At 38.8% G+C, this 24490-nt stretch overlaps 1 protein-coding gene and 1 long non-coding RNA gene across 2 annotated transcripts in view; one reads left to right on the top strand and one right to left on the bottom strand.

Moving 5' to 3' along the window:
• The window catches only part of LOC146003179 (uncharacterized), a 27776-nt gene extending 5524 nt beyond the window's left edge, over positions 1 to 22252 (top strand). The window contains exons 3-6 of the mRNA XM_083141365.1: positions 6802 to 6886; positions 18623 to 18792; positions 18941 to 19055; positions 21129 to 22252. Of these exons, the coding sequence (XP_082997491.1) occupies positions 6867 to 6886; positions 18623 to 18792; positions 18941 to 19055; positions 21129 to 21297 (474 nt within the window). The 5' untranslated portion in view covers positions 6802 to 6866 and the 3' untranslated portion in view covers positions 21298 to 22252. The remainder of the gene's footprint in view (positions 1 to 6801; positions 6887 to 18622; positions 18793 to 18940; positions 19056 to 21128) is intronic.
• LOC146003180 (uncharacterized) overlaps positions 17652 to 24490 on the bottom strand; it is a 21173-nt gene continuing 14334 nt past the window's right edge. Inside the window, exons 2-4 of the long non-coding RNA XR_014443798.1 lie at positions 21690 to 21775; positions 20268 to 21026; positions 17652 to 17812 (exon numbers count right to left, since the gene is read on the bottom strand). This is a non-coding gene — a long non-coding RNA (uncharacterized LOC146003180). The remainder of the gene's footprint in view (positions 17813 to 20267; positions 21027 to 21689; positions 21776 to 24490) is intronic.

The raw sequence follows: 24490 nt of genomic DNA, 5'->3' as shown, positions 1-24490 counted from the left end.
TTTGATCGAATCTCCCACGCTCAAGCGTGATACGCTTGATCGTACGGCACTCATAGTGGAATGATTGACAATGTCCCATATTTCAGAGTCTAATAAGCAGCACTGTCAACCTAAAACCTATACATGGAAGGAAACCACTCTATGCAATTACAATTCTAAATAATAATTCCTTATATTATTATGTAAGGCTCAAATACAATATATATTAGAGTATGCAATATCTACAGATCGAAACATAAAGTGGATACACTTGCTCACAAACCTGCCTAAGCAATTACAAATATTGTATCACAGTGCAACAAATACGTGTACATCATTGTTCACTTACCGAAAAGGGTAATCATATTCTGCAAAGTAATAAAATACAGTTATAACATTCAATCGAACATCTTTTTAATGTGACATTAATCGTAGAAACATAAAATGTCAGCCTTGGTTGTTTCACTTAGTCTTTTACTTCACAATGCAAATTTGAGGACCCATTACCATAGGCAAATTATGGAAGTACGTGTACTAGTAGAGTTCGAGTGTATTCCACTAATTTGAGCATTTTTCGCTCGAGCATAAGACCTATCAATTCTGCATACCATCTAGCGTTGCACGTGCGAACTATTTACTGCTTGAGTGAACAACGCTCATTGCAGCACTCTAACGTGCACATACTTTTTACTTTGTAATTATCATCATTTTAATTAACCGGTACCGTTTGGTATTGCGGTAACATGCAATATTCCATGCAAAGCATGTGGCAACATGACATTTTCAGCTACAATTGAAGCTTGTACCAGTGTACAGCTTGAACATTGCTACATTGGAAATTCAAGCACTTTATGGAATGAAACACATACTTCTAACAACTTTCTCCTCTTTCTACTTTTTGCTATGTGCACTAATTACAGAGTTTTTGGTACTTTAGTATTATACGGACTACCTCAGAATCTGTTTGTTCACCATGTGGTGTTCGGATGTGTACTTTTTTGCCGAAAAAATGTTTGAAGATTTTGTTCAATAAATGCTTTCATAGTTAGGTTAGGTAGGTCAGGTTTAGTTCCCTTAGCATTTTAATAATAACCCTAAATGCTTTCGTTCTTAGATTAGGCTGGTCAGGTTTAGTTCTCTTAGCATTAAAATAATATTCCTAAATGCTTTCTACCCTACATGTTTTCATAGTATGATTAGAGTCAGGAATGTTCCAATTTACATGTAAATGACTCATGTTTGCAAGGGGAATATAATTTAATGTAGAAAAATGAGGTAGTCCGTATAATACTAAAGTACCGAGTTTTCTATGGAACAGGACTTTCGATTCACCCTTTATTTCTAAGAACTGGGGATGCAAATATCACTTCATGTATATATGATAATTCCAACATTACTGTGTTTATATTTTTCTTTCTGTTAGACTTTTACTTTTGAATTATAGAAATCTATCTATCAACATATTTTATCATACACCACCTAACCAACACTAATGTGATGGTCAACACAGCTTGCTGTCATATTTGAAACTTTTGCAGGAATTAAAATATGAATATTTCACAAGGAACGTATATTTAAAGGGTTTTCTAATTTTATTATAGGTCCAAAAAAGTCTGAATTCCAATTCTTTAATGTCAGTACATGAATTATCTTATCTATGAGTTAATATGATTATTATATTACACAACGGCAATATAGGTGCCATTACATTTGTCTCAATGTCGCAAAATGTTGAAATATTGCATACCATTTCTTTTTTACCTAAAATATTAAATTTCAGTATGTTTAACGATGATTTGTATTGTTTTGGTAAAAATGTATAGATATTGTAAATGTACAAAATGTTTTATTGAATAATGTATATTCCATGTAAATGGAGTGAAATACATATATTCAGGTGCACTCATAACAATTCCATAGAATATAAAGAATTAGCTGTGATTGGAATTTCTGACATGGTAACTACATTAAATTGTAATATTCTTATATCTAGTGATATAGTGTTGATTGTGTTACAAATAATGAATTGTAACATCAGTACTTGTGTTAAATCAGTTTCAATGTTGCTGCTTTCAACATTTTTTTAAAAATCATCATCTTCAATGTTTAACCTTTAGACTACCGAGCAGGTTTCCGAAAATACCCCCTCCCCCCCTGTTCTCACCCTGGCTTCTCTGCGGGAATTTTAAACTCGAACACTCATTGGAGGAAAATTGTTATAACTCGGGCACTATGGGAGCAATCTACTTCAGATAAGTTTTGTTTTGCAGCTAAAACATCAGTGCATGCAACTGTGTACAATTCAGAACGCTGGACCGAGGAAGGAGGGCTTGGGGGGGAGGGGGGGACGACCCCCGAATTTCAATGGAAAAACAAAAATCTAGAGTTTGCCCCCTCTTCTCCTGCTATTTTGGGGAGAAGGTCCGAACTTTAGTATTCTTTTCAAAGAATGGACATTTCTCAAGATAATAAAACATGTTTCATGTTCTTGGGCACCATACAAGTTGAATAATAAGCCAAAATGAGATATTTTTTGGAGGAAGATTGTTATCTCGGGCACTAAGGGAGCAATCTACTTCGGATAGTTTTGTTTTGCAGCTAAAACATCAGAGCATGCAAACGTGTACAATTCAGAATGCCAGACCCAGGAAGGAGAGCTTGGGGGTGCATGACCCCCGAATTTCAATGGAAAAATCTGGAGTTTGCCCCTTCTTCTCCCGCTATTTTGAGGGAGAAGGCATGAACTTTAGTATTATTTTCAAAGAATGGACATTTCTCAAGGGAATGAAACATATTTCATGTTCTTGGGTGCCATACAAGTTGAATAATAAGCCAAAATGTGATATTTTTTTTTACGAAAAATAAGTAATTTGCATTTTTGGAGGAAAATTGTAATAACTCTGGCACTATGGGAGCAATCTACTTCGGATAAGTTTTGTTTTGCAGCTAAAACATCAGCGCATGCAACTGTGTACAATTCAGAATGCCGAGCCAAGGAAGGGGTGGTTTGGGGCACGCGACCCCCGAATTTCAATGGGAAAAAAACATAAAATCTGGAGTGTGCCCCCTCTTCTCTATTTTAGGGAGAAGGCCCAAACTTTAGTATTCTTTTCAAAGAATGGACGTTTCCAAAGAGAATGAAACATGTTTCATGTTCCTGGGTACCATACAAGTTGAATAATGAGCCAAAATGTGAAACTCTGTTCGGAAATGTGGTATGGATATGTTGCGGAGGGGGTGTGGGAGGTTGGTCATCAATGTGAATTTCCCAGGCTTGCTCCAGATCTGTGTCAGAGTTTCCACTCAAACATAAGAGTATGAAGGTCCAAAAAGCACATTCATTTCGTAATCAGCACCATGATACCATATGGTATAATCGGGGCAGTACGATCTTACTCTGATGATACCGTATGGTATCATCGGGTGAGTAAAGGTTAAAACATTTGAACAATGGTTGCTGTTTTATCATGTTTTTCTGTTAGTGACAATCTGTGAGGATCTGGTAACATTGGGGACTGGCTTCAAGATTGAATGATAGAACAGGAGATAGATATTTTGTATGCTCCATATTTTGCTTCAAACTGAAATATTTTTGTAGTAAAGTTTGATGTACAGTACTAAAAGACATTTTTATATCAAGAAGAAATGTTATGACATCACGTAAAGCATGATGATCTGCTAAAGTTGTCAATTTCTTCATTTTTATGAACTGCATTAGTGGTGATGCCATTGAAGCAAGAAATCGCCATTTTTTTTTTACAAACAGCTAAGTAATATACATAAGCATCCACTTGCACAGATGGTGTTCATTGTTTAAATTAGAAAGATTAGTGTTTATTAGTAATCCATCTGTAGTATGATCACTATATTTATCTGAATTAAACTTGTTTATAGTGGATAAACAACTTCAAATATTTGGTCAATCTCTTGATACAAAGAGGAACAATGGCTTTTCTATATAGAATATTCATCTTTCTTAATGTTTGGAAGTAGACACTTGAAAAATAAAACTGGTTGTTCTTAGTAAGAGATTTAAATCGAGAATATCTTTATTAGTAAAGATTGGTTAAACATTAAATATGAATGACATTCTCTTATAATTTGTCAGTGTACTTGCAACTTGGGCAGTGGGCATTCATTTGTCAGATCTCTCATGGTAGTTGTGCTTAAAACACTCACTGAGCTTTACACATGTTTTACACATTGGACCTATCAAATGTGTCTTCCCCATTGGGTGTTATATACCTGTGCTGGGATTTGATAAAATTGAATATTTCGAAATATAAAATTGTATTATTGAGTTGTGGTTATTTTCTTTTCTTTGTTTCTTAAGAATTACATTCTTATATTTAGTCTAGGAATTAATTCGTGCGGTTGTTACGCACAGATTGAAGCTGTAGTTCAAACACAAAATACATAAATACCTTAAGAAAAATATTGTCCATCGCGAGCCACCACTTTCGCCCATCTGTCAGGCAAGTTACGGATTCCGTGGCGAAAGAAGTCCTCATCCTTTGAAGCGATCCAGTCAGAGACCCATTTTTCGATATCTTCTGAAGAAGTGAACCGCTGTCCAATCAAATCGTTATTCATCAAATCGAACAAGTAGTAGTCCGAAGGAGCAACGGCGGGTGGTTTAAAACTTCCCATCCGACATTGTCTAAATAGGTTTTTACCGGTTTTGCCTAATGCTTCTGCAAGTTCTTCCTGCGTTTGACACGAATACTGATCGAGCAATGCTCTCAATTCTTTGTCTTCAAATTTTTTTGGCTGTCCAGGTCGCTCTTGATCTTCCAGGCCGAAATCACCACTTCTAAACCGTGCAAACCACTTCTGACAAGTTAGCTCAGCTAGCGCATGGTCACCATACACTTCCACCAAAATACGATGACTTTCGGTAGCACTTTTCTGCATGTTAAAGTAAAACACCCCGCAAAAACAATTTATCTGGCACGAACTGCGCCATGTTCAGTTGACTACAAAACGCTGTTGTTGACGCATCAATCAACTGCCCTATACTACGAACGATGTGCACTGACAGGAGTTTTCAACGCATGTGTGGATACATGGAACTGTGGGACGATACGCTCGTTATGCCATCTCTTGTCCAGGCGCACGAATTAATCCCTAGACCAAATAGTATTATAAATATAATAAAGAAAATGTAGTAACTGAATGGTTTGTGGCATTGTGTATTTTATCGAGGGCATTTTGTAGAATGTGCAACAGGGACCAAAACATCACAGTTTTCTTTGTTCCACTTCGAAACGGTTTGTTACGAATTGTAAGAGACATCACAAACACAACACAACAAGTGAACCCACGCAAGCAAAATGCCACAGGGTGGTTTGGTGAGTGTTTTACCGGCTTCCCCTCTCACGTTTGGAATCATACTTTCCAGCTAATTTCGTTTCCCTTGGCCAGACTGTAATAATCATCATTCCGTTCGTCTGTACAAAACACTGTGTTGACATGTGTAAGCAAGTGTGAATCTCTTGTTAAAGTACAGCATCAATTTTCATCACTGGTCTTGTGGTAGGGGTTTTTCATTAAATAAAAAATGATTATTTTCTTAATTTCCAACTGTACCTAAATAGGGGACAATGAAATAAATGGTAAGAAAAAGGTCAAGAATTTTCGATTTGTTATTTTGTTAGACACCCTGTATCATCAACAGCTTAACGACTTCATAAGTAGTTTTCTGTTGCTGCTTTGATCTATTTTTTGTGAGAAAGGACTGTCTTGTTTGTAGTAACAGGAATGTGCTTGCTCAATGGAGAGAGAGAGACTTTATTTATTGTAAAGTTTGTTCAAAAAATCTTGGACTGCATCATGCAGAATGTTTTAAAATATACCATACCATGTTGCAATACAGAATGTATTGAAGGTTAAAATGAAACTTTAAAAGCAGAAAAACTAAACTAGAAGATGACACAGAAAAGAAAAAGAAAAAGTTACATAGGCATTCTTAACGTTTGTTGAAAACTGTGTTCTGTGCAGAAAATGTCAACATTTGGAGGCAGGTTATTACATAAATGGGAAAGCCTATAGAAAAGAGACCGTTGTAGGAGGGAGAGCCTTGTAGTGGGATTGTGGAAGTGATTAAACCTGCAGGTTGGTCGTGTGGCTAATCGTAGATCAAATTGATTGATAGAAATTCGAAGAGCTGCGGTAGTATATAAATATGGAGAAGCTAGTACTCACTTTATCCGCGAAACTGTTTTTTCTTCTTCGTTCTATTAATTTCAGTGGCCGCTGCCACCATGTTCGGAACTTGTTTGTAAGATGCGTGCCAAGCAACAGTACACCAAGTTCCAAGGAGGATGGTGACAGCGGGCACTAAAATTAATAGAACGAAGAAGAAAAAACAGTTTCACAGATAAAGTGAGTACTAGTTTCTCCATATTTATTAATTTTAAAATTGTTAATTTTATGTGGTACCTGGATATTTAAAATGCACATAACGCCTGTTTTATGGAGGTGTCTCAAAGAAGGTATTCTGTGACAAGGAAAAAACTAAAAAAACATAAAATATATTCAGGTTAAAAGTATTTTTATTAATCCAAACTCAACTCACCAATAATTTTAAGTGAAGATTTGTAAACCGTAAGAACTATACTCAATTAAAACTTTAAATGCATAAAAAATTCCAAGCAGGAGTGGCAGATATGATATTTTTATTCTCAAGCAGGGGTGGCAGATATGATAATTTTATTCTGAGTGGAAAGTGTTAGGATTATAATGTGTAGATATAATGTGTTTTGTTGTTTTAATTGTTTATTTTAGTATATTGTTTCTTTAAATGTGTTTCTTTCTTTGAAGGTTTGTGAGAGGGAAAGTATTACCAAAGTTTCACACCAGTAGGACAGGAAAACGTTGTGCAGAAAATGGAGGAGGAACGTGAAAGGTAGGTTATTCGATTTTTATTAGCATGTCAATTATAGTTGTGTCAAATTTATTTTCTAAAGTACATAGGTGGTTTGAAAAGTAAGGTAAATGAACAAAAAAATACTAATAAATTGATCAACTTGTATTTATTTTTCAACATAGTCTCCATTGAGCTTCACATGTTTTATCCAGCGATGTTCCAAAGCCATTACACTGTTTATTATAAAATGATTTCTCCTGGTGTACAAACTAGCCGTTCACAGCATGAATCACTTCATCGTTATCGGAAAATCATTGTCCTCTGGGCCATCTTTTGAGGTTAGGGAACAAATGGAACTCAAAGGGAGCTAGATAGGGCAAATAGGGTGGATGATCCAACAATTCGAACTTAAGAGCCTGTATCAGCATCACTCGAAAAAAGCACTGGACAGATGTCATTTATTAGCCAAGGACTATTTACGGGAGGCGGGGTGGAGTGTCCAGGGAGTCCGAATCTTCCACGAGAGACTTACGAAGTACTAAAATTAAATAATGTAAATATGCTTGTTTTGTTTAGCATCTGTAGTATAATCGAGAGAGGTGTATTTCCGTGAAACTTATTGTAAGGGAAGGATTACATTGGGGTCATACAACTTTGGATGACTGTATCAAAGAAGATTTATGCACACCACTACTTATGTAATATGTTTAAATATTAAATTAAGAGCTTTACTTTTCGTCAAATGGATCTAAAATCCTTTTTCGTTATTCAATAAACAATCAATTCCTTATCTCTTTCACAATCACCGTGCCAGGGCAGTTGTTTTTATACAAATTGAAGCGATCTTAACTATTCATGAGCTAGATATTGAATACGTGCTGTTATATTCCTATTCTTATGCCGTCTTTTTCCCATTCATGTAATAACAATATTAATTAATATTTTAATATTATTAATTTAATATTACAGTAATTTTAATTTGTTTTCATTATTAGAAGAAGGTACCAACATCATAGGCATGCGCAGAACCTCTGATAAGGGGGGGGGGCAAAAGCCTAGAAAATTCAGTCAGATCGGGAAAGAAAAACCTCATTTTATCTCACTGTTTTAGTTTTTTGCATTGATGTATATATATATGCGTGTGTAGCCTATATTATATATATATTTATATATACCTAGGTATTAACATATTATTTAAATATATTACGTAATCTATTCATCCGCCCCTTAACAAACCAACAGCAAAAATTATATAAATTGTCCCTGAAATGTGAGCGCTCGTTTTCCTCCAAACCAAACTGTTTTAGCAGCAAGTGTGAAACAGCGAGCGAAGCGAGCAAGAAAATTTTTCGATCCAAATTTTTGAAAGTTGGAAACAATATTGATTTAATAGGACACAAAAAAATTCATGGGACGCCATGGCATTCTCTTTTACAATTTTTCTCAATCAGATTGTTTGGTGCCCAGGGCCAACTCCCATTACTTCCTAGCTTTGGCTCGGAAGTTGACCACACCTCAAAAAGAAAAGCAGATACCGTGAGCGAAGCGAGAAAGAAAATTTTACCAAATGTATTTTTATTTGTATAAAATTTTAAGTCGAGGGGACAATTGCCACTCTTTGCCCCCCTGCAAGTGATCCTGGCCGTCTGGAAGAAATAATGCAAGATGGACGTGAAAACTAATTCCGTCTTGAGTATCATTTTGTCCTGCTACTAGTAGATTCTGCTAGTCTTACTTTCTTTTACTTCAATGTATGCCCCCTATAATTGATTTCCGTCCAAGGTTGGCAAAAGGCAATTCTCCCCTGTCCCCTTGTGGTTGCACCATTTCCTTTTAGAGTATAATATTGTTTAATAACAGCGACAATATTCCTCTCCACTAAATTTCTAGGTGAAAGTATAATAATATAGGGGCATGGAACGTCTGGAAGTTGGGCAAGGATGACCACACCTCGAAAACGAAGGTCAACCTAAAAGTATATATTTCACACGTATAATTTGTTTCAGTCATAGTAATTTACATTAATTATTATGTAATGGGGATGCAGGAATGCGATAATTTCAAATTCGAGTGGTGTTTTTTGAGGGGACAGCACTAGTATCGGGTAATATGCCCCATGGAAAAATACCTTTGTCCCTTTGTGGAAAAATCTGCGAACATCCGTGGATGGGGGGGGCAATTGCCCCACTCCCCGTGCGCACACCTATGACCAACATATATGGAATAGTTTAGAACATCGAGTAGCAGGATATCTCTCCTGTATGGTGCTGTAAACTAGGGAAATAATGACAATGTTTTGTAGTAGTGCATAGCTATTCAGCCTGTTGCGACACGTGCAGAACAGGCGAAGACATTCTTTTGTGTTTTCTGCAGTTGGTGGATTGGTGAGATGATTTTGATGTTCTTTCTTTTCTTAACATAATAAAAACGTGTCTTACACCCTAAGGCGTCATGCTTTGTCCTCCGCCTGAGGATGAAATTATCATGAGGATGAATTATATGATGAAACTGATGAGGGGACACTCACAAAGAGCATCCATGCCAGGATTCGAACTCCCGGATGTGCTAACCAGTCCATCACGGAGGCCAGTGCTAATGCACATGAATATCACTCCAATAGTTAGCCATTTGGAATCATTGGGGAAGTTGTGTAGTTACTAAAATGTGTACTTTTAGCATTTTTTATAAAATTAAAACTATTTACAGCCAATGCATATTACTCATATTGAACCGGAACTAAGAATTTGAGAATTTACTACAGGACTTTTCAAACATCCGCAGATAATTGTACACATAAGTAGTGAAGACCTGTTTGTGTGTGTGATGCAGTTATTTGGAAGGTTCATATTCCTTTAATAAATTCTAAGAGGACTTTTGAACTTCAGGAATGGCACTAAAGGGGGTAGTGAGGGTTGGAGCCCGTCAAAATAGTTCTTAGCCCCCAGATTTTTATTGTACAGTAGACGCATTTCGACCGAAACAAGAGAAAAACTTTTTTTTTTGTTGTTTTTTTCATTATAAATCGAACGTAAGTTACTTGTGCGTCGTTTGGACGTAATTTTCTTGAAAGCGTGCAAACGGTGCGATGTTTTTCCCAAGTTCATCCAGTGGAAAGTGCAAAATAGCAGCTACAGAATGAAGAACGTTATCCATATTTCACAAAAACGTGCGCTTTCCGCCGTTATTTCCGACAAACATGCTGAAATTCGCCGACTGTCTCACATGTGCGAACGACAAAGAAATAGACTGGAAACCACGCTACCACCCGCTAAGTGGGAGCATGCAAAGAATAACATCGAATACATGCTGCAAATCTTGGAAAACCAAAAAACTAGGTCTTTACGCAACAAACTTCACCACTTGGGAGGAACGTGGCCGAGTGAGAATGCAATCAACCCAGATGACGGACATGGAAAAAACATAATAAATCTGTCAAATCTCTCAATCCCCAACAAATTCAAAGAACTCCTTGCCTACGGCGATAAGTTTAATGTACAAAACAGTAAGCCACCCACCCTCGACCTCATATGTGCGGCAGAAAAAGCAGCTTGTTTTGCTCCCAAACCCCAAGATTCGGAAAACATCAGAACGTCAGCAGCCGGAATTTTTCAAAAAGTTATGACCAACAGTGAAACCAGGAAACCTAATCCAGTGCACCAAGAAATCTCTTCTGTCCTCTCCGATTTTGGCAAATGGCTGAACACCAATGATGTTTGGTGTCTAAAGTCTGACAAAACAAACCAGTTCGTAATCATGCACAAAGGTGATTACTCCACGAAAGTGATAGACAAACTAAACAGTGACTCATACAGTGTCATCAAAAAAGACCCCACAGACAGGTACAATAGAATTGTGAAAAATGCAGTGAAAACTAGTGCCATACTTAGTGAACAGGACCACAAATTCCTCCTCAATCCCCACCCTTCACCTGCCATTGCCTATGGCATTCCTAAAACTCATAAACCTGGAATCCCCATGCGACTTATAATAGCTGGCTTCAATTACCCCACAGTTCACCTAACAAACTGGCTAAAAAACAAAATATCTCATTTCAACCACAAACTTACATACGTGTTCCGCAACAGTGCCGATGCTAAAAATCTGGTAACTTCAATAGTGCAAGCTGACAGTGCAAAATTAGCCAGCATTGATATAGTAGATATGTACAGTTCAATCCCCATAGACCTAGCACTGCGTTCGGTGGAAAGATGGCTGACAACTAACAGAATCCCGGCCCTAGAGGTACAAGAGATAACCAGGCTATTGGAAGTTTGTCTAAAACACAATTACTTTCAATTTGAAGATAAATTTCTACAACCAATCCGAAGGCCTTGCGATGGGCAACCCGCTATCAGCTCCTTTAGCCAACATCGTCATGCACCTGGCTGAAAAAGAGATACTCCATACTCCAGAACTACAACACATCCGATATGGAAGGTACGCGGACGACACAATAGTTGTATACAAAAAGGCAGAAGAACTCAACCTCCTAGTGAACAAACTAAATAGCATCCACCCCAGGCTCAACTTCACCGTAGAACATGAAAAACTTGGTAAAATCAACTTCCTGGACATCACCATCAGCCGTGCACTTAACAAATTCACAACCACCGTCTACAGAAAACCGGATGCAGGCAACCAGTACATACATGCTCTCTCTAGCCATCCCCCTAAGCAAAAAGCCAATGTGTGGCTAAACTTTTATCGAAGAGCCTTCTCCTACTGTGGCAAAGAAGAGGATCTACGAGAGGAGATAGCCACCATCACAGAAATAGCCCTGAAACATGGCTACACTGAATCACAACTTTCCACTTGGTGCAGTAAGGCAGAAATACAGGTCAGACACCCTAACCTACCACAATCAACCCATCCACAAGCAACCCAGCCACAACCAACCCCCAGCGACCAATATAAATGGTTTGCCTTCCCCTACCATCCCACCACTTCCAACCGCATAGCCAAAGCCCTTCTCCCATTTGGCATCAAAGTAGCGCACAAACCCAACTCCAAAATAACTGATAAACTGAACAAGCACAAATGGTACTTCCTCTCCCCCCTTGACAACCCAGGTGTATATGATGCAGAGTGTGAATGCAAGGCTCATTACATCGGCAGGTCCATCAGATCTGTCAATGAAAGAATCCAACAACACCTAGCAGATGCGAAAAAAGCCCAACCCACTACTGGTCTTGCTAGACATATCAAATACAATAGTCATAAAATTCAAAAGGTTCGAGTCAAACACCCTGCCCACACGCTCATAGACACCAAAATCAAGGAAACGCACGCCATAATGCACTTCCCGCACGAACTAAACATCGATAGCGGGCAAGCGCACCATACTTGGATTCCACTACTGCAGCAGTTATCGCCCGGAAATAGCAGACGACGCACCAAGATGCACAGCGCACCTAACGGCAGCCAGAGAACTACGAACAAAAGACGCACGCCAAGCAACAGCGCAGCAAGTTCCAACGAGGATGGTGGCAGTGGCCACTGAAATTAATCGAAAAAGAAGAAAAAACAGCTTCGCGGATAAAAGTGAGTACTAGTTTCTCCGTATTTATAAATCTTTCATAAAAGGTCATTACAATGCTCAAGTATATTTCCTACTTCAGGAAGATGTTACCTTATTATGATGTGTTCTAAAATCGTAAAGGGGCAGGGCAACTGCTTATCTGCCTGGATCAACAACGGCCACTGATCATTTGATACTAAGATATTGTTAAATCATGTGTTGCCAAACTTGTCACGAAATTGACATGATATTCTGCTGTCTAACTGGTAGTTTTGAAATGTAAAATTGTATTATTGAGTTGTGGTTATATTTTTTTGTTTCTTTATTTTATGTGTGAAGTTTTGTAAAAATATTAAAGTAAAAATCTCACAGACACTAAATAAATGGTGTTTCCAGCTTTCAAAAATTCATTTTTCACACCTATTAGTTTTAAAGATCCACTGAATGTCGCCGGTGTAATATGCTTGTTGCAAGTTACTTGCAACAGCTGTAACCCTTGGCGAAGTGATTAGATTATCGAGCTGTGACACCAGGGGTCCCGGGTTCAAGTCACACCTTTGGCATCATACAAAGTATGCCTGACTGAATCATCTTTGACTGTGTGCCTGTTGAATTTGAGGTTGGTCCGTAACTTCGCTGGGATTTTTGTGTGTGTGATGCAGTTATTTGGAAGGTTCATATTCCTTTAATAAATTCAAGTGCTGTTGTATACGTTCATTGATGACTATAATGAATCTGACAATGTTAGGCGAATTGCACTCACACCAGGCATCATATAATCCCAGGCTGTCCAGGGGAGAGAGGATATATTGTTTCTGTTTGTTTAGTGCACTGGTTTGGGAGCTAGTTTAATGTCGAACTGCCTTAGGGTCTTGGCAAGACTGTTGGATGTGGTATGGTGGTAATAAATTTCATTTAATTGCTGATTGTTTTTTTTTTCGTGATGATTTGGATGCCAGATCTGCATCTCACCTTTAGTATACCATGTTGAGAGCTGATGAACAGTGTAACCTTTCTTTAGTCCTGTCTCTGTGAGTGACTGCTGTAACTGGTTTCCGTAGATCTTAGTCACTTGTACTGTAAGAGAAACCTCTCCGGTATTAGTTAACCTTTACTTTCCCAATGGTCTACGAGTGTTCCATCCACAATATAGCCTGAATCGCCCAATGGCACACTCATGGACCATCATGCTAATTAAACAATTCATGTGCTTTTAGGGGCCTTCATACTTGTATGTGAGGTTGTAAATGCTAAACTTTGAAATGTCGTGTGGAAGAAAACCCACCCACCCAGGACCCCCTCCCCCCTGACTCTAAAGTATGGAAGCTGGCGCGAATTTTAAATGTGTACACTTATTTGACATAAAATGTTATAACTCTTAGACTATTTAACCAATCTACTTCAGGTAACTTTTGTTTTGCCGCTAAAATATCAGGGCATGCAACCGTGCAGGAATCAAAATGCCAAAGCCAATAAGAGGGGTTGGGTGGGCCGCGGCCACCAACTTTCAATTAAAAAATCTCAAAAATGGGGAGTTTGCCCCTCTTTCCCAGCATGGTCCTTCTCAACTGAATGAAAGTCATTTCATGTTCCTGGGTGCATTACATTATCGAATATGTGAAAAAACTCCCCATTTTTATAATTTTTTTCATTGAAAGTTGGGGGCAGCACACGGCCCACCCGACGATTCTTATTGGCTTTGGCGTTTTGATTCCTGCACGGTTGCATGTCCTGATGTTCTAGCTGCAAAAGAAAAGTTACCCAAAGTAGATTGTTCAAATAGTCGCAGAGATATAACATTTTTCTGAAATAAGTGTAAAATTTAAAAATCACTGCCAGAGAGAGGTTACTTTCGAAAACCCGCTCGGCAGTCTAAATGTTAAGTCACATATTTGCTTTTTTTTGGGGGTGAATGATTGGAGTGAGCGTGAATATACTGGTTTTCTGAAGACTATGGTGGAGAATTTATTTTCCCTCCCTTTTGATGGTTAGGTCTAGAAAGTTGATGCTGCCTTGGCTCTCCCATTCTATGGTGAATTTGAGCATGTAATGAATGTTGCCTAGGTTCTATATCAAGGTGTATTTCTTTTTCGCTTTTATGTATGACTATGGTGTCATCTTCATATCTTTTTCATTTGAGTCCTGGAGAGCGAAGGATGTCTTTTTCAGCCAAGTGTATAACAATATTGGCTGTGGGTGCTGAGAGACGATTGCCCATGGGTAAGGAACTTGATTTGTCGCAAACTTGGTAACACCAAAAAATTTTAATTGTAGCAAAAAAAACAACAAAAAAAAGTGTTTATGCATGTGCAGTGACATGTTCTCAATTCATTTTTTATGCATTCAAAATCGGGAATTTGGAATAAACATGGAATAGTTCCTACAGTTGCATGAAACCACATGTAAATAGATGTTTCCATGATATTTCACCTTCTATCGAGAAAAGTGGTTAGGTTTTATCGCATCAAGAGATCAAGTATGCACCTACCATCGCATGGGAGTCATAAACATTGGAATTTGTCGGGCAAGAAATAGTGGAAAATAACTTCCTTAAATCCTGTCCACTGTATGTGACTATCATGACCAGCCGTAGGCCATGTTACCTACAAATTAAAATAATAATTTTAAAGCACAATGAAGGTATAATTTTAGGTATAACATGCAGAAAAGTGTACTGAAATGTAAACGCGAGTTTTAGGAAAAATGACACTGAAAAGTATGAAAAATAGCATCACTTTTAAGTAAAAATAACACCGAAAAAAATCAAGATCCATGGCCAATCCCTTTGTTTGAATGAAGTTCCCCTTGAATTGGAAATAATTGTGTCCGAGACAGATTTCTAGTAACTTTCACACCTCTGATGACACTTTTAATGGAGTAATGGTTATTGATTGTAAGCCATTTTTCAATTGAGGAGAGATTTAGGTCTATTCGGTTGGAATTATACGTGTCTGTATGTCAATGCTTGGAAGTTTGGCATGGTTAGCTTGTACCTAGTCATATCATAAATTCTGTTACGAAGTTAATAATGAACTACAGGCACAGTGAGCAAGCTAATGTATTAATATTTGGATATTCCAAAGGTACAGGTCTTGCCAACACAGAGCATCAATCACTGTTCAAAATGGCCACCTCTGGCCTTCACACAGGGCCGAAGTCTCCGAGGCCAGTCATCGATCGCAGCACAGATGGTCTCGAGGGGAAAGTTCCCCACTGCCTTCACAAGAGAACGCCCAAGACTCGCAAGGTTTGGATGCCTCTTCCTACAGACCATGCCCTCCAAAACTGACCACAACCTGTAGTCAAATGGGCTAAGGTCGGGGCTGCTGGAGGGCCAATCAGCTGGAGCAATGAAATCAGGCACATTCCTCTGAAGCCACTCGTGTGTGGTCTTTGCCTCGTGGGCCGGTGCAGGTCAAAGATTTCACAAGTGGCTCCAACACTGTCGTTTGGTACACTTTTTCAGATGTTTTCACACCATGTTCACAGAAGTGTAGGTCAGTTGTGCCATCATATGACCCCCCCCCCCACCAAAACAATCACTGAGGTGGGATTATGGTTTCTAAGGATCCGTGGTGTGTTTTCACGAGCTTCCTGGGATGTTTAGGCATAAACACGGTCGTTTTGACTATTGTAAGACACTTCAATCGTGAAGATTTTTTTCATCCATGAAAAGGATTCTCCTGTGGCCACCATTTGCATAACGCTGAAGGAGTCTTTGTTTTCTGCTCCCTCTGGACGCAATACAGCCAATGGAAATTGACTGCTCTTATCTTATGAAGGGAACGTGATTGTAAGTGAAACCTTGTTTGCGTGCATTATTTTGTGATCACAAAGATAGGCGAATTCTTGATGCTTTTGTCTCAATATCATACACTTGCACTTTCAAGTTGAGATTCCAGGTGGAAATTTTGACCTTTACCAGGTGAAAAGTACACTTTATGTGCAGGTAGGATAATCGGGACTGGACCTACAGTTTCAAGTGAGATCTGAATCACCATGTATTGAATCTGGGACCCTTGGATTACAAGGTACATGTAACTAAGTGGATTTTGCTTTAAAAAATATATGTATTTAGTACTCTGTGAGGATTGTGCAAATCTTACGGAAAAAATATATTTATATAGTTCATGTGGGAACCCTGTGTTAGCATTATAGTTTTGCAACTGCCTCTAAATTAACCCTCCTTTGTTGAGATGAGTAGGCCCAATGTCATGTAACTGGAACAGTGCAGTATATGTAATTTACTGGTTTGTCTCGCACTCATCTGTCCACTTTATGCTCAGATAGGCTAATTGGGACTGGTGCTACATTTAAAGTGTGATCTGAACCACTCTGACTCCACTAGACCCCTTTATTACAAGGATAATACCTGTTCAACCAGTTTAAATTAAAGCTTTCTAACAAATCAGTAGTATTTACCCCTACATTCTGCAACGTTTGGCTAATTGCAAAGATGAGGATGACATTCAAGCCTAGGAGCCTTAACACACTATGCTAACCCTGGTTCTGCCATGGAGATGCATTTCAACTTGTAATTGTACTTTTGGGTAGCACCTGCTATAATCAGGAGGGCTAAAATAGCCTCTGGATAATAGTAGGTGCTATCCAACATGTTGTAGGGAGGTGTGTTTTTATCATCAATTTTCTTGAGCTAGGGAAGGTCAGTGCACATGGTTGTCTTCCAAAGAAAGGCATTATTTTGCTTGGGGGAAATGTTTGGGGGGGGGGGGGGCTGGCTGTAGTTCCCTGCATCAGGAACATAAGTCATTATTCACTAAGGATAATTTTTCGTTATCAACTACCACCTTCTTTATGCAATACGATAAGAATATATATACTAATATACTAAAAATGTGTGAATTGCTCACAATCGAACATCAAGTAAAGGCTAAAAGATTAAAAATCAATAACTTGGAGAAGGAAAACTCCTGCTCTCCGGCACGAGCTGACACTGTACATTTGCCTACCCCGAGCACCAACTTTGAACATTCTTTTGTTTTAATAGAATATTGCGTGGTTTTAAGTATGTATATTTTACAACATCTTTTTAGTAAGTGTTCTTTCCTATACCTTTTGACCTAAATCCTCAACCAACACTTTCTCGGTGAGGCACCATGTCAGGTGTCTGAAAACACCACTTCAACATGAAGGAGGTAGTATAACCTTCGAAACGTCGTTTGATAAATCTCCTGCTCGCACACGTAAGTTACTGACTTAATCTTTTAACCTTTAGTTGAGATAAGAATATATTTGCCCACATAAACAAAGCATACAATTCTAACCTTTATTAATTCAATACAATTTTTTTGAGAAAAACAAATGTTACATGCAATTTAGCCTATATTTGTATTAAACTAATAACAATAAATTTTCTTACAAATCCTGCATTATTGTTTTTCCAACTCTGTATTTCTTCATGCTCTCCTTTTCTTCTCCAGTTACATCTGCAAAAAAAAACAAAAAAAAACCCATTAGCACAGAGCGGCTTGGTGTACATAATTCAGAACAAATTAGCAGGAAACTGATTTTCCATCATAATACGTGCATTTTCTTAAAACACACTATAACTGCTTTGTTACCTAGTTATGTGAGAATGACACAAGTATTAACAATTGTATATATCTATCTACAACACATGAACTACTCTTGTTACCAGATGCAACATACAATGTACCTTCTCTGGATGCTACGTAAAAGTATTTTCTTCGAATTGCTGGCCTGGCAAGGAAGCTATGTTTTGTTGCTTGTTAACTTTAAAACATCCATGCTTTACTTCATTTCTAATTATGTAAAACTTCAGTGGTTTGGTGGACTGCTGCATTCATTTCGAATGTGGTTGTCGAACTAGGAAAAAGTCATTGTCGAAGGAGTGGATCTTGTTGAATGGAAGAGAAAGAAATAGGTGCAAGTGGAATGAATGACACCATATTCAAAATACCATGGTCATCATACAAATGATTTCTTGATTAAAATTGTTCAAACAAAAAATGTGTTCCATCATTTATTTGCAGTAATAATGTAAATTTATGAAGACATATTATGCACTAGAAACAAGTAAACGCAACTAGAAATAAAAGTCTTCATGATCATTGATTGTGTGCAAACACAAATTAACTGTAAGTTACTTTATATAATTATATATTTTTTCACAGCGAAACGGGATGGCTATATTTGCAGCCTTCATTGAATACCAGGCTAGCACAGATGCTGAGATGGACAGGCTTGAGTTCCTGTAAATATCTAATATATTCCAGGAGGAACCGAGACTTGCGGAGAAGGAACAGCGAGCCGCCTTTGCAGAGTTTGGGGAGGAAATTGCAGCCTTTCTCCGAAGAGCTTCTTCTACTCAGGTGCAGCAGACACAGACTCGAAACAACCAGGCTCGGCAAACGTTCACCACACAAGTTTGAGAACAGCAAGAAAGGTAATTATCGACATTATTTTCTTACTTATATAATACACGATTTAAAATCATTACCTACCAACTCTACTAATTCGTAGATTTTTCTTTTCAGAATTATATGTAAATATAATGTACTAAAATTCTAATCGTTACTTTTTTCTTTTTTCAGAATACGCAACAGAGAGATCGAAAGGGGCAACAGACTTCGGAACTTGTTACCACTGGACATTCTTCGAGATGGGGTCAGAAGGGGTGCTCCTTTTCCGGAGAAGGATGAGGAAGAGGTAAGGAGTGAGGAACTGCTGATGCTAATAAAACATTATAAAAAACATATGCAATATACCGTGCGTTCATTTCGATCTGCAGCCGAGAGATCGAGAGAAGCGTGGCGGGCGGCGCTGACGGAGATGCCGACATTTGCGGCCTGTAATGCCCGCTTATTTTTATAGACATATGCAGACATTTATATAAATATTGCAAAACGATCACTAACCTGTGTTATAACACGCAAAAGTTCTTCTGTAATTCATCCAAGTTCTGCTCTTATATACACAAAAAAATACGCTCTAGAAACGATATTAAGAGCCACAGATAATAAAACATTTTAATCATAGTTTTGACCAGTAACGTCCTGCTTAAGTTTATATCCTTGAAAGAGTTTTGTGCCGATGGGGATCGTTTGGAGGTTTTGAATGTGCAACACTGTATCAAGATTACGCTGTAGAAGAAACCGTTAAAAGTCAATAGTGTTCGTGAGCTTCCTTGCAATCCGAAATCTCCGAGTTCGAGTTTTTTGTTCCTTCGCGACTAGATGAAGACAGAGTTGTAAATATAGTGACGAGCAATGTAAACCAAGAGCGTGTTAATTTCGTACTGTGCGCAAGAGTGTTATTCTTGGTTACTTGCAGTTACTTGTTTGTGTTATTGTAGTGTGTATGTGTGACGTGTCAGTGAGACGATTGGAATGCCAGCCGCAAGATTCACGTTAGAACAAAGATTTTTTATGTATGACACGTACCTACGTGAAAACAAACTCGTGTCGAGATGTGTGTAGGTAATTTGTACAGAAATTCCCATGCGTTTCAACTCCACACAGAGATACGGTTAGACATCTTGTCCTTAAATTACGAGAAACTGTATCGTTAAATTTTAAAACACCTAAGCAAAAACAATGGATTCTAACCGAAGCAAAACTCGATGATATTGGTGCAGCGTTAGAACGTTCTCCAAACAAACCTCTACGCCATGTTTCACAAGAGGTGGGCGTGTCAAAATCATCAGCACATACAGTCACTAAGCTACTAAAATTAAAACCATACTCTTATAACACAGGTTAGTGCTCGTTTTGCAATATTTATATAAATGTCTGCATATGTCCATAAAAATAAGTGGGCATTTCAGGCCGCAAATGTCGGCATCTCCGTCAGTGCCGCAAGCCACGCTTCTCCCGATCTCTCGGCTGCAGATCGAAATGGACGCACGGTATTATCTCTTACCTTTTAAGTTGCTTGTTTTCAGCTTCCGACGTGTAAGTCTCCTCTACTATTTCGGGGAACTCACGATGGGGGCCTGTGGTTCTCGAAAACTGTTCTTTAACTTTATGGACACTGGAAATAAAAGCATATTTTGATCTTAGATCGTTACGCCGTAATGGGTTGTAACAATAGTCTGGTAACTCTTCTAAATCTAATGTAGAACCTTTTACTCCTAATGTATTGCTTACAGACTGCTGTAGGGGTACACTACTCGTAAACCACTGAAATATTTCACCCAGTAATAACATACTCTCCCGATATTGTCTTCTGAATATCTGCATCCAGGTTGAAACATCACTATAATCCACTATCATGTATTTTTTGTGACACCCTACTCGGTACAGCAGGGGAATCTCCTCATTCAGTAGATGTTCCAAAATTTTCGTACCTTGTCAATTCGACAACGGCACATCCACAATTTAAACTCTCATCAGTCATCATGATATATTTTGTAACCAAACAACGTGAAGGAACATGCAGATCGGATATATCTACATGCTCCCAATTTAGTGGTACTAATGATTAAAGGTGGGGTGGCAGATCCAGAGGAAAATAACTATATCCTCCCAACCCCGCGGCACCAGCAGGAACTAAAGGGGACTAATTTCCACCGGGAGTTAAGATTATATCTGTGCGACGTTCCGTCATGCAGGAAGATCACCAAATCACATGATCGTCCACTTCGATGGCATCTCTTTGAAGTGTGTGTACTGGTCGCACCTGGACAAGAAACAAAAATAAACGTTACTGATGTATAATGTAAATGTATGTATGTACGCAAGAGAAAGTGTGTTAGAAGTAAGTTTTCTTTTGTATTCACAGAACCCATCACCAGCATCACAGTGTTTCCCAGGGGAGTATTGTCTGCCGTGCAAGAAAACACACAGAGGCGAGCCTTGCACCCAAGATGCTAAAGATAGTAACGAGACTTTGTACTATCTCCAGTACATTGTGTGGACGGAGCACACAAAAGAGTTTCTTCAGATCCTAACGCCATGCGGATAGAGAAGGAGATACAAGGACTGATCGCTCTCTACACAAGTATGCAGAAGGAAAGTCCCAAGATCGCATTGGTCTTTCAAAATGTACTACAAGACCCTGTAAAATCCCATTGGACCTTACGAAGTAGCTATGATTTGTACAATTTTTTTTTGCAAATAAAATTTCGTGGGTGTTGATAAGGACCTTGCAGCAAAGTTATGATATAATGATGTTGAGTACTATGTGTTTGTACACAACAGGTGAATAAAAGAATCACTGACTGAGTTTTTGTTGTTGGATACATAGTTCAAACTCTGTGTGTGTGCTACGAAGTCTGAGACCTCAGGTTTGAATCCTATACAAACGAATCCAAGTTACAATACTATGGAAAACAATACTTACACCAGCGATAGTGTTCCTATCCTCTGCTCAGGTTTGCCCCCAAGGCATGGGATGCTGTGGCGTCATGAAATGTTCCAATATTTTCACTGAAATTCAAGCAATGATATGATTGTTCCAAATATGTACTTAATTAGTACTTTTTACACATAATATGCTTCTGAATTAAAAATGTTTTAACTTAGGCAAGCATTCTTGCTGAGGATTGCAACTATTAGATAGGCCTACATTCTGACTTGGGCGCCACGGATAAATCTTGAAATACTAAGGGTGCCGTGAAACAAAAAGGTTTGGGAACTCATGGTCTACTGATTGATTACTAACACAGACAATGAATCTGGTCCAGGCATACACTGGACAAGTTTGTTTATCAACAATAATAAGGAGGCCATGTACTTTGATAGTTTTGGTCAGCCTCCTAGTGCAAATGTATTTGGTTGATCAGTGAAACAGTGGTTCAAAACCCGAACTCATCAATGTGTTGGATTTATTCTATTATGTTTTTGCATTATATGTGCCATGGATTATCCCTATTTTCTGTCATTTTTGGAGCAAACTTAAAAATAAATGACACACAACATTTTCAATTATAACTCCATTAAGCCTTGTTTCCATGATTATGAAAAACTAAATATGCTGACCAAGGCAGTAATTTATTTTATTAAAAAACATAAACTAACGTAACGTTTCAACCTTCTAGCAAGGTCTTCTTCAGACTCTGTATCAAGTACAAAAGTCTTGCTAGAAGGTTGAAACGTTACGTTAGTTTATGTTTTTTAATAAAATAAATTACTGCCTTGGTCAGCATATTTAGTTTTTCATAACATTTTCAAGTGCATTTCCTTAATTTACAGTGTGCCTGCAGTGAATACCAGATCGAAGACTAGTGTCTTATTTTGCCATAGCACAAACAATAGTTGAAAAATATTCCAACCCTACATGTTCTGAATATATTAACTATGTGAACCAAACAAGGAACTCCACAGATGTCTAAAGCTCGCGTGCATAGAGAAAGAAAAAATTAAACAGTTGATCAAAACTTACAAAAAGTTATTTCTGCTGATGGTTCCAAACCAATCCTAACTGAATATTTATTCACGACAGAAATGCAAAAGTGGACAGCGTTGATATCAAACTGGTTTTGGAACTGTTTACTAAATTTTTCCACAATTATCAGCATGACATTCAATATACATGTAATGATTTGTGGAAGCCAAACAAATCTAGGACTACAAAAAGGTGTAATGTATATAAATAAATTGGTCACCAATAATAATAGTGTGATTTTCTGGTGTGCAAATACAGACATTATGCAACAGTGAGTTGTATGGTAATTCCGCATGCAACTGTTTGTTTAAATGTAATGAGGTCCCAAAAAAAAAAAGTCACTTTTGTGGGCAGGGGCCGATCGATCTACGTATATACCATATTCTATTTGTGCTTTAGATTCGCACCCTGTTAACATGCATGATCGTTCTTTAGTGGATGAGTTCTGCGAAGCTATTTGCAACGAAAGCTCCAATAAGTAACAAAAAAAGCTATACGAGGGTGAATCAAATATGAACGAGCCTTGATTGGCTAAGCGTCGGAATGGGTAGCAGGGTGTGATTGGGCATGTGTGGCCGGTAGGTGGGGCTGTCGTGAGTCAGGAACCAGAACAGCCGGCGTGTCGCAGGCTTCGTTTAGTAGTTCTCACGATCAGTGAGCAGAGTGTGCCAGTGTCTGTTGCGCAACGCATAATCATCACGTTCCTCACCCAGGAAAACGTCAAACCGGCCGAAATTTACCGGAGACGCAGGCCCAGTTTAGGAATGGTACCCTCTCGTGGGCAAGAGTGAAGGTGTGGTGTAAGGAATTCCAGCAAGGCCGTGAACATGTTGCAAATGAAGTGCACCCCCGTCGTCCTCGCACCAGTGTGATGAATGACAACATGACTTGTGTTCGTGAGCTTGTCGAACAGGATCGCAGAGTTACTGTGAAGCAAATTGCGGCAGAACTTGGTGTGAGCTATGGAAGTGTCCAATCAATCATCACAAATCACTTGGGCTTCCGCAAAATCGCTGTTCGGTGGGTTCCCAAGCTGCTGAATGTTGCTCAAAAAGATGACCGAGTTTGCATTGCTCGCCAGCTTCACACTCGTTTTGACGTGGAAAGGGAAGCATTTTTGCATCGCATCGTTACCTGCGACGAGACATGGGTGCATCATTACACCCCAGCATCCAAGCGTGCCACCATGGAGTGGAGGAGGAAAGGCGAAGGAAACCCCGTGAAGGTCAAAGTTCGGTTGTCTGCAGGGAAGGTGTTGGCCACGGTGTTTTGGGACTGGAGGGGGATCCTACTGGTGGATTTCTTACACGAACGTCGGACCATCAATGCACCCTACTACTGCGACCTCCTGGATCAAGTTAAGGTGCAGTATCAATGCAAACGACGAGGCAGTCCCATCCGCCAGGTCTTGTTCCTCCACAACAACGCCAGACCCCACACAGCAGGTGTTACACAGCAGAAACTGGTGGAAATACACTGGGAACCGCTTCCGCATCCACCATACAGCCCAGACCTTTCACCATGTGATTTTTACCTGTTCGGACCCCTCAAAGAAGCACTTGGGGGCGAGCGATTTGCGACCAACAATCAGGTGGAAACCTTTGTGTGCAACTGGTTGGCTACCCGCCCAGCTTCATTCTACGAGAATGGCATCAAGAACCTACCACAACGTTGGGAAAAATGTATCACTAATGGCGGAGACTATGTAGAAAAATAGGATGTGGCAATGTCTGTTTCCTTCAATAAATTTTGTTTTT

The sequence above is a fragment of the Lepisma saccharinum genome, chromosome 19 (assembly GCF_977018435.1).
Source record: "Lepisma saccharinum chromosome 19, izLepSacc3.1, whole genome shotgun sequence".
NCBI lineage: Eukaryota > Metazoa > Arthropoda > Insecta > Zygentoma > Lepismatidae > Lepisma > Lepisma saccharinum.
The sequence above is the reverse complement of the archived record's forward strand: the minus strand, read 5'-3'. Positions and strand labels throughout refer to the sequence as shown.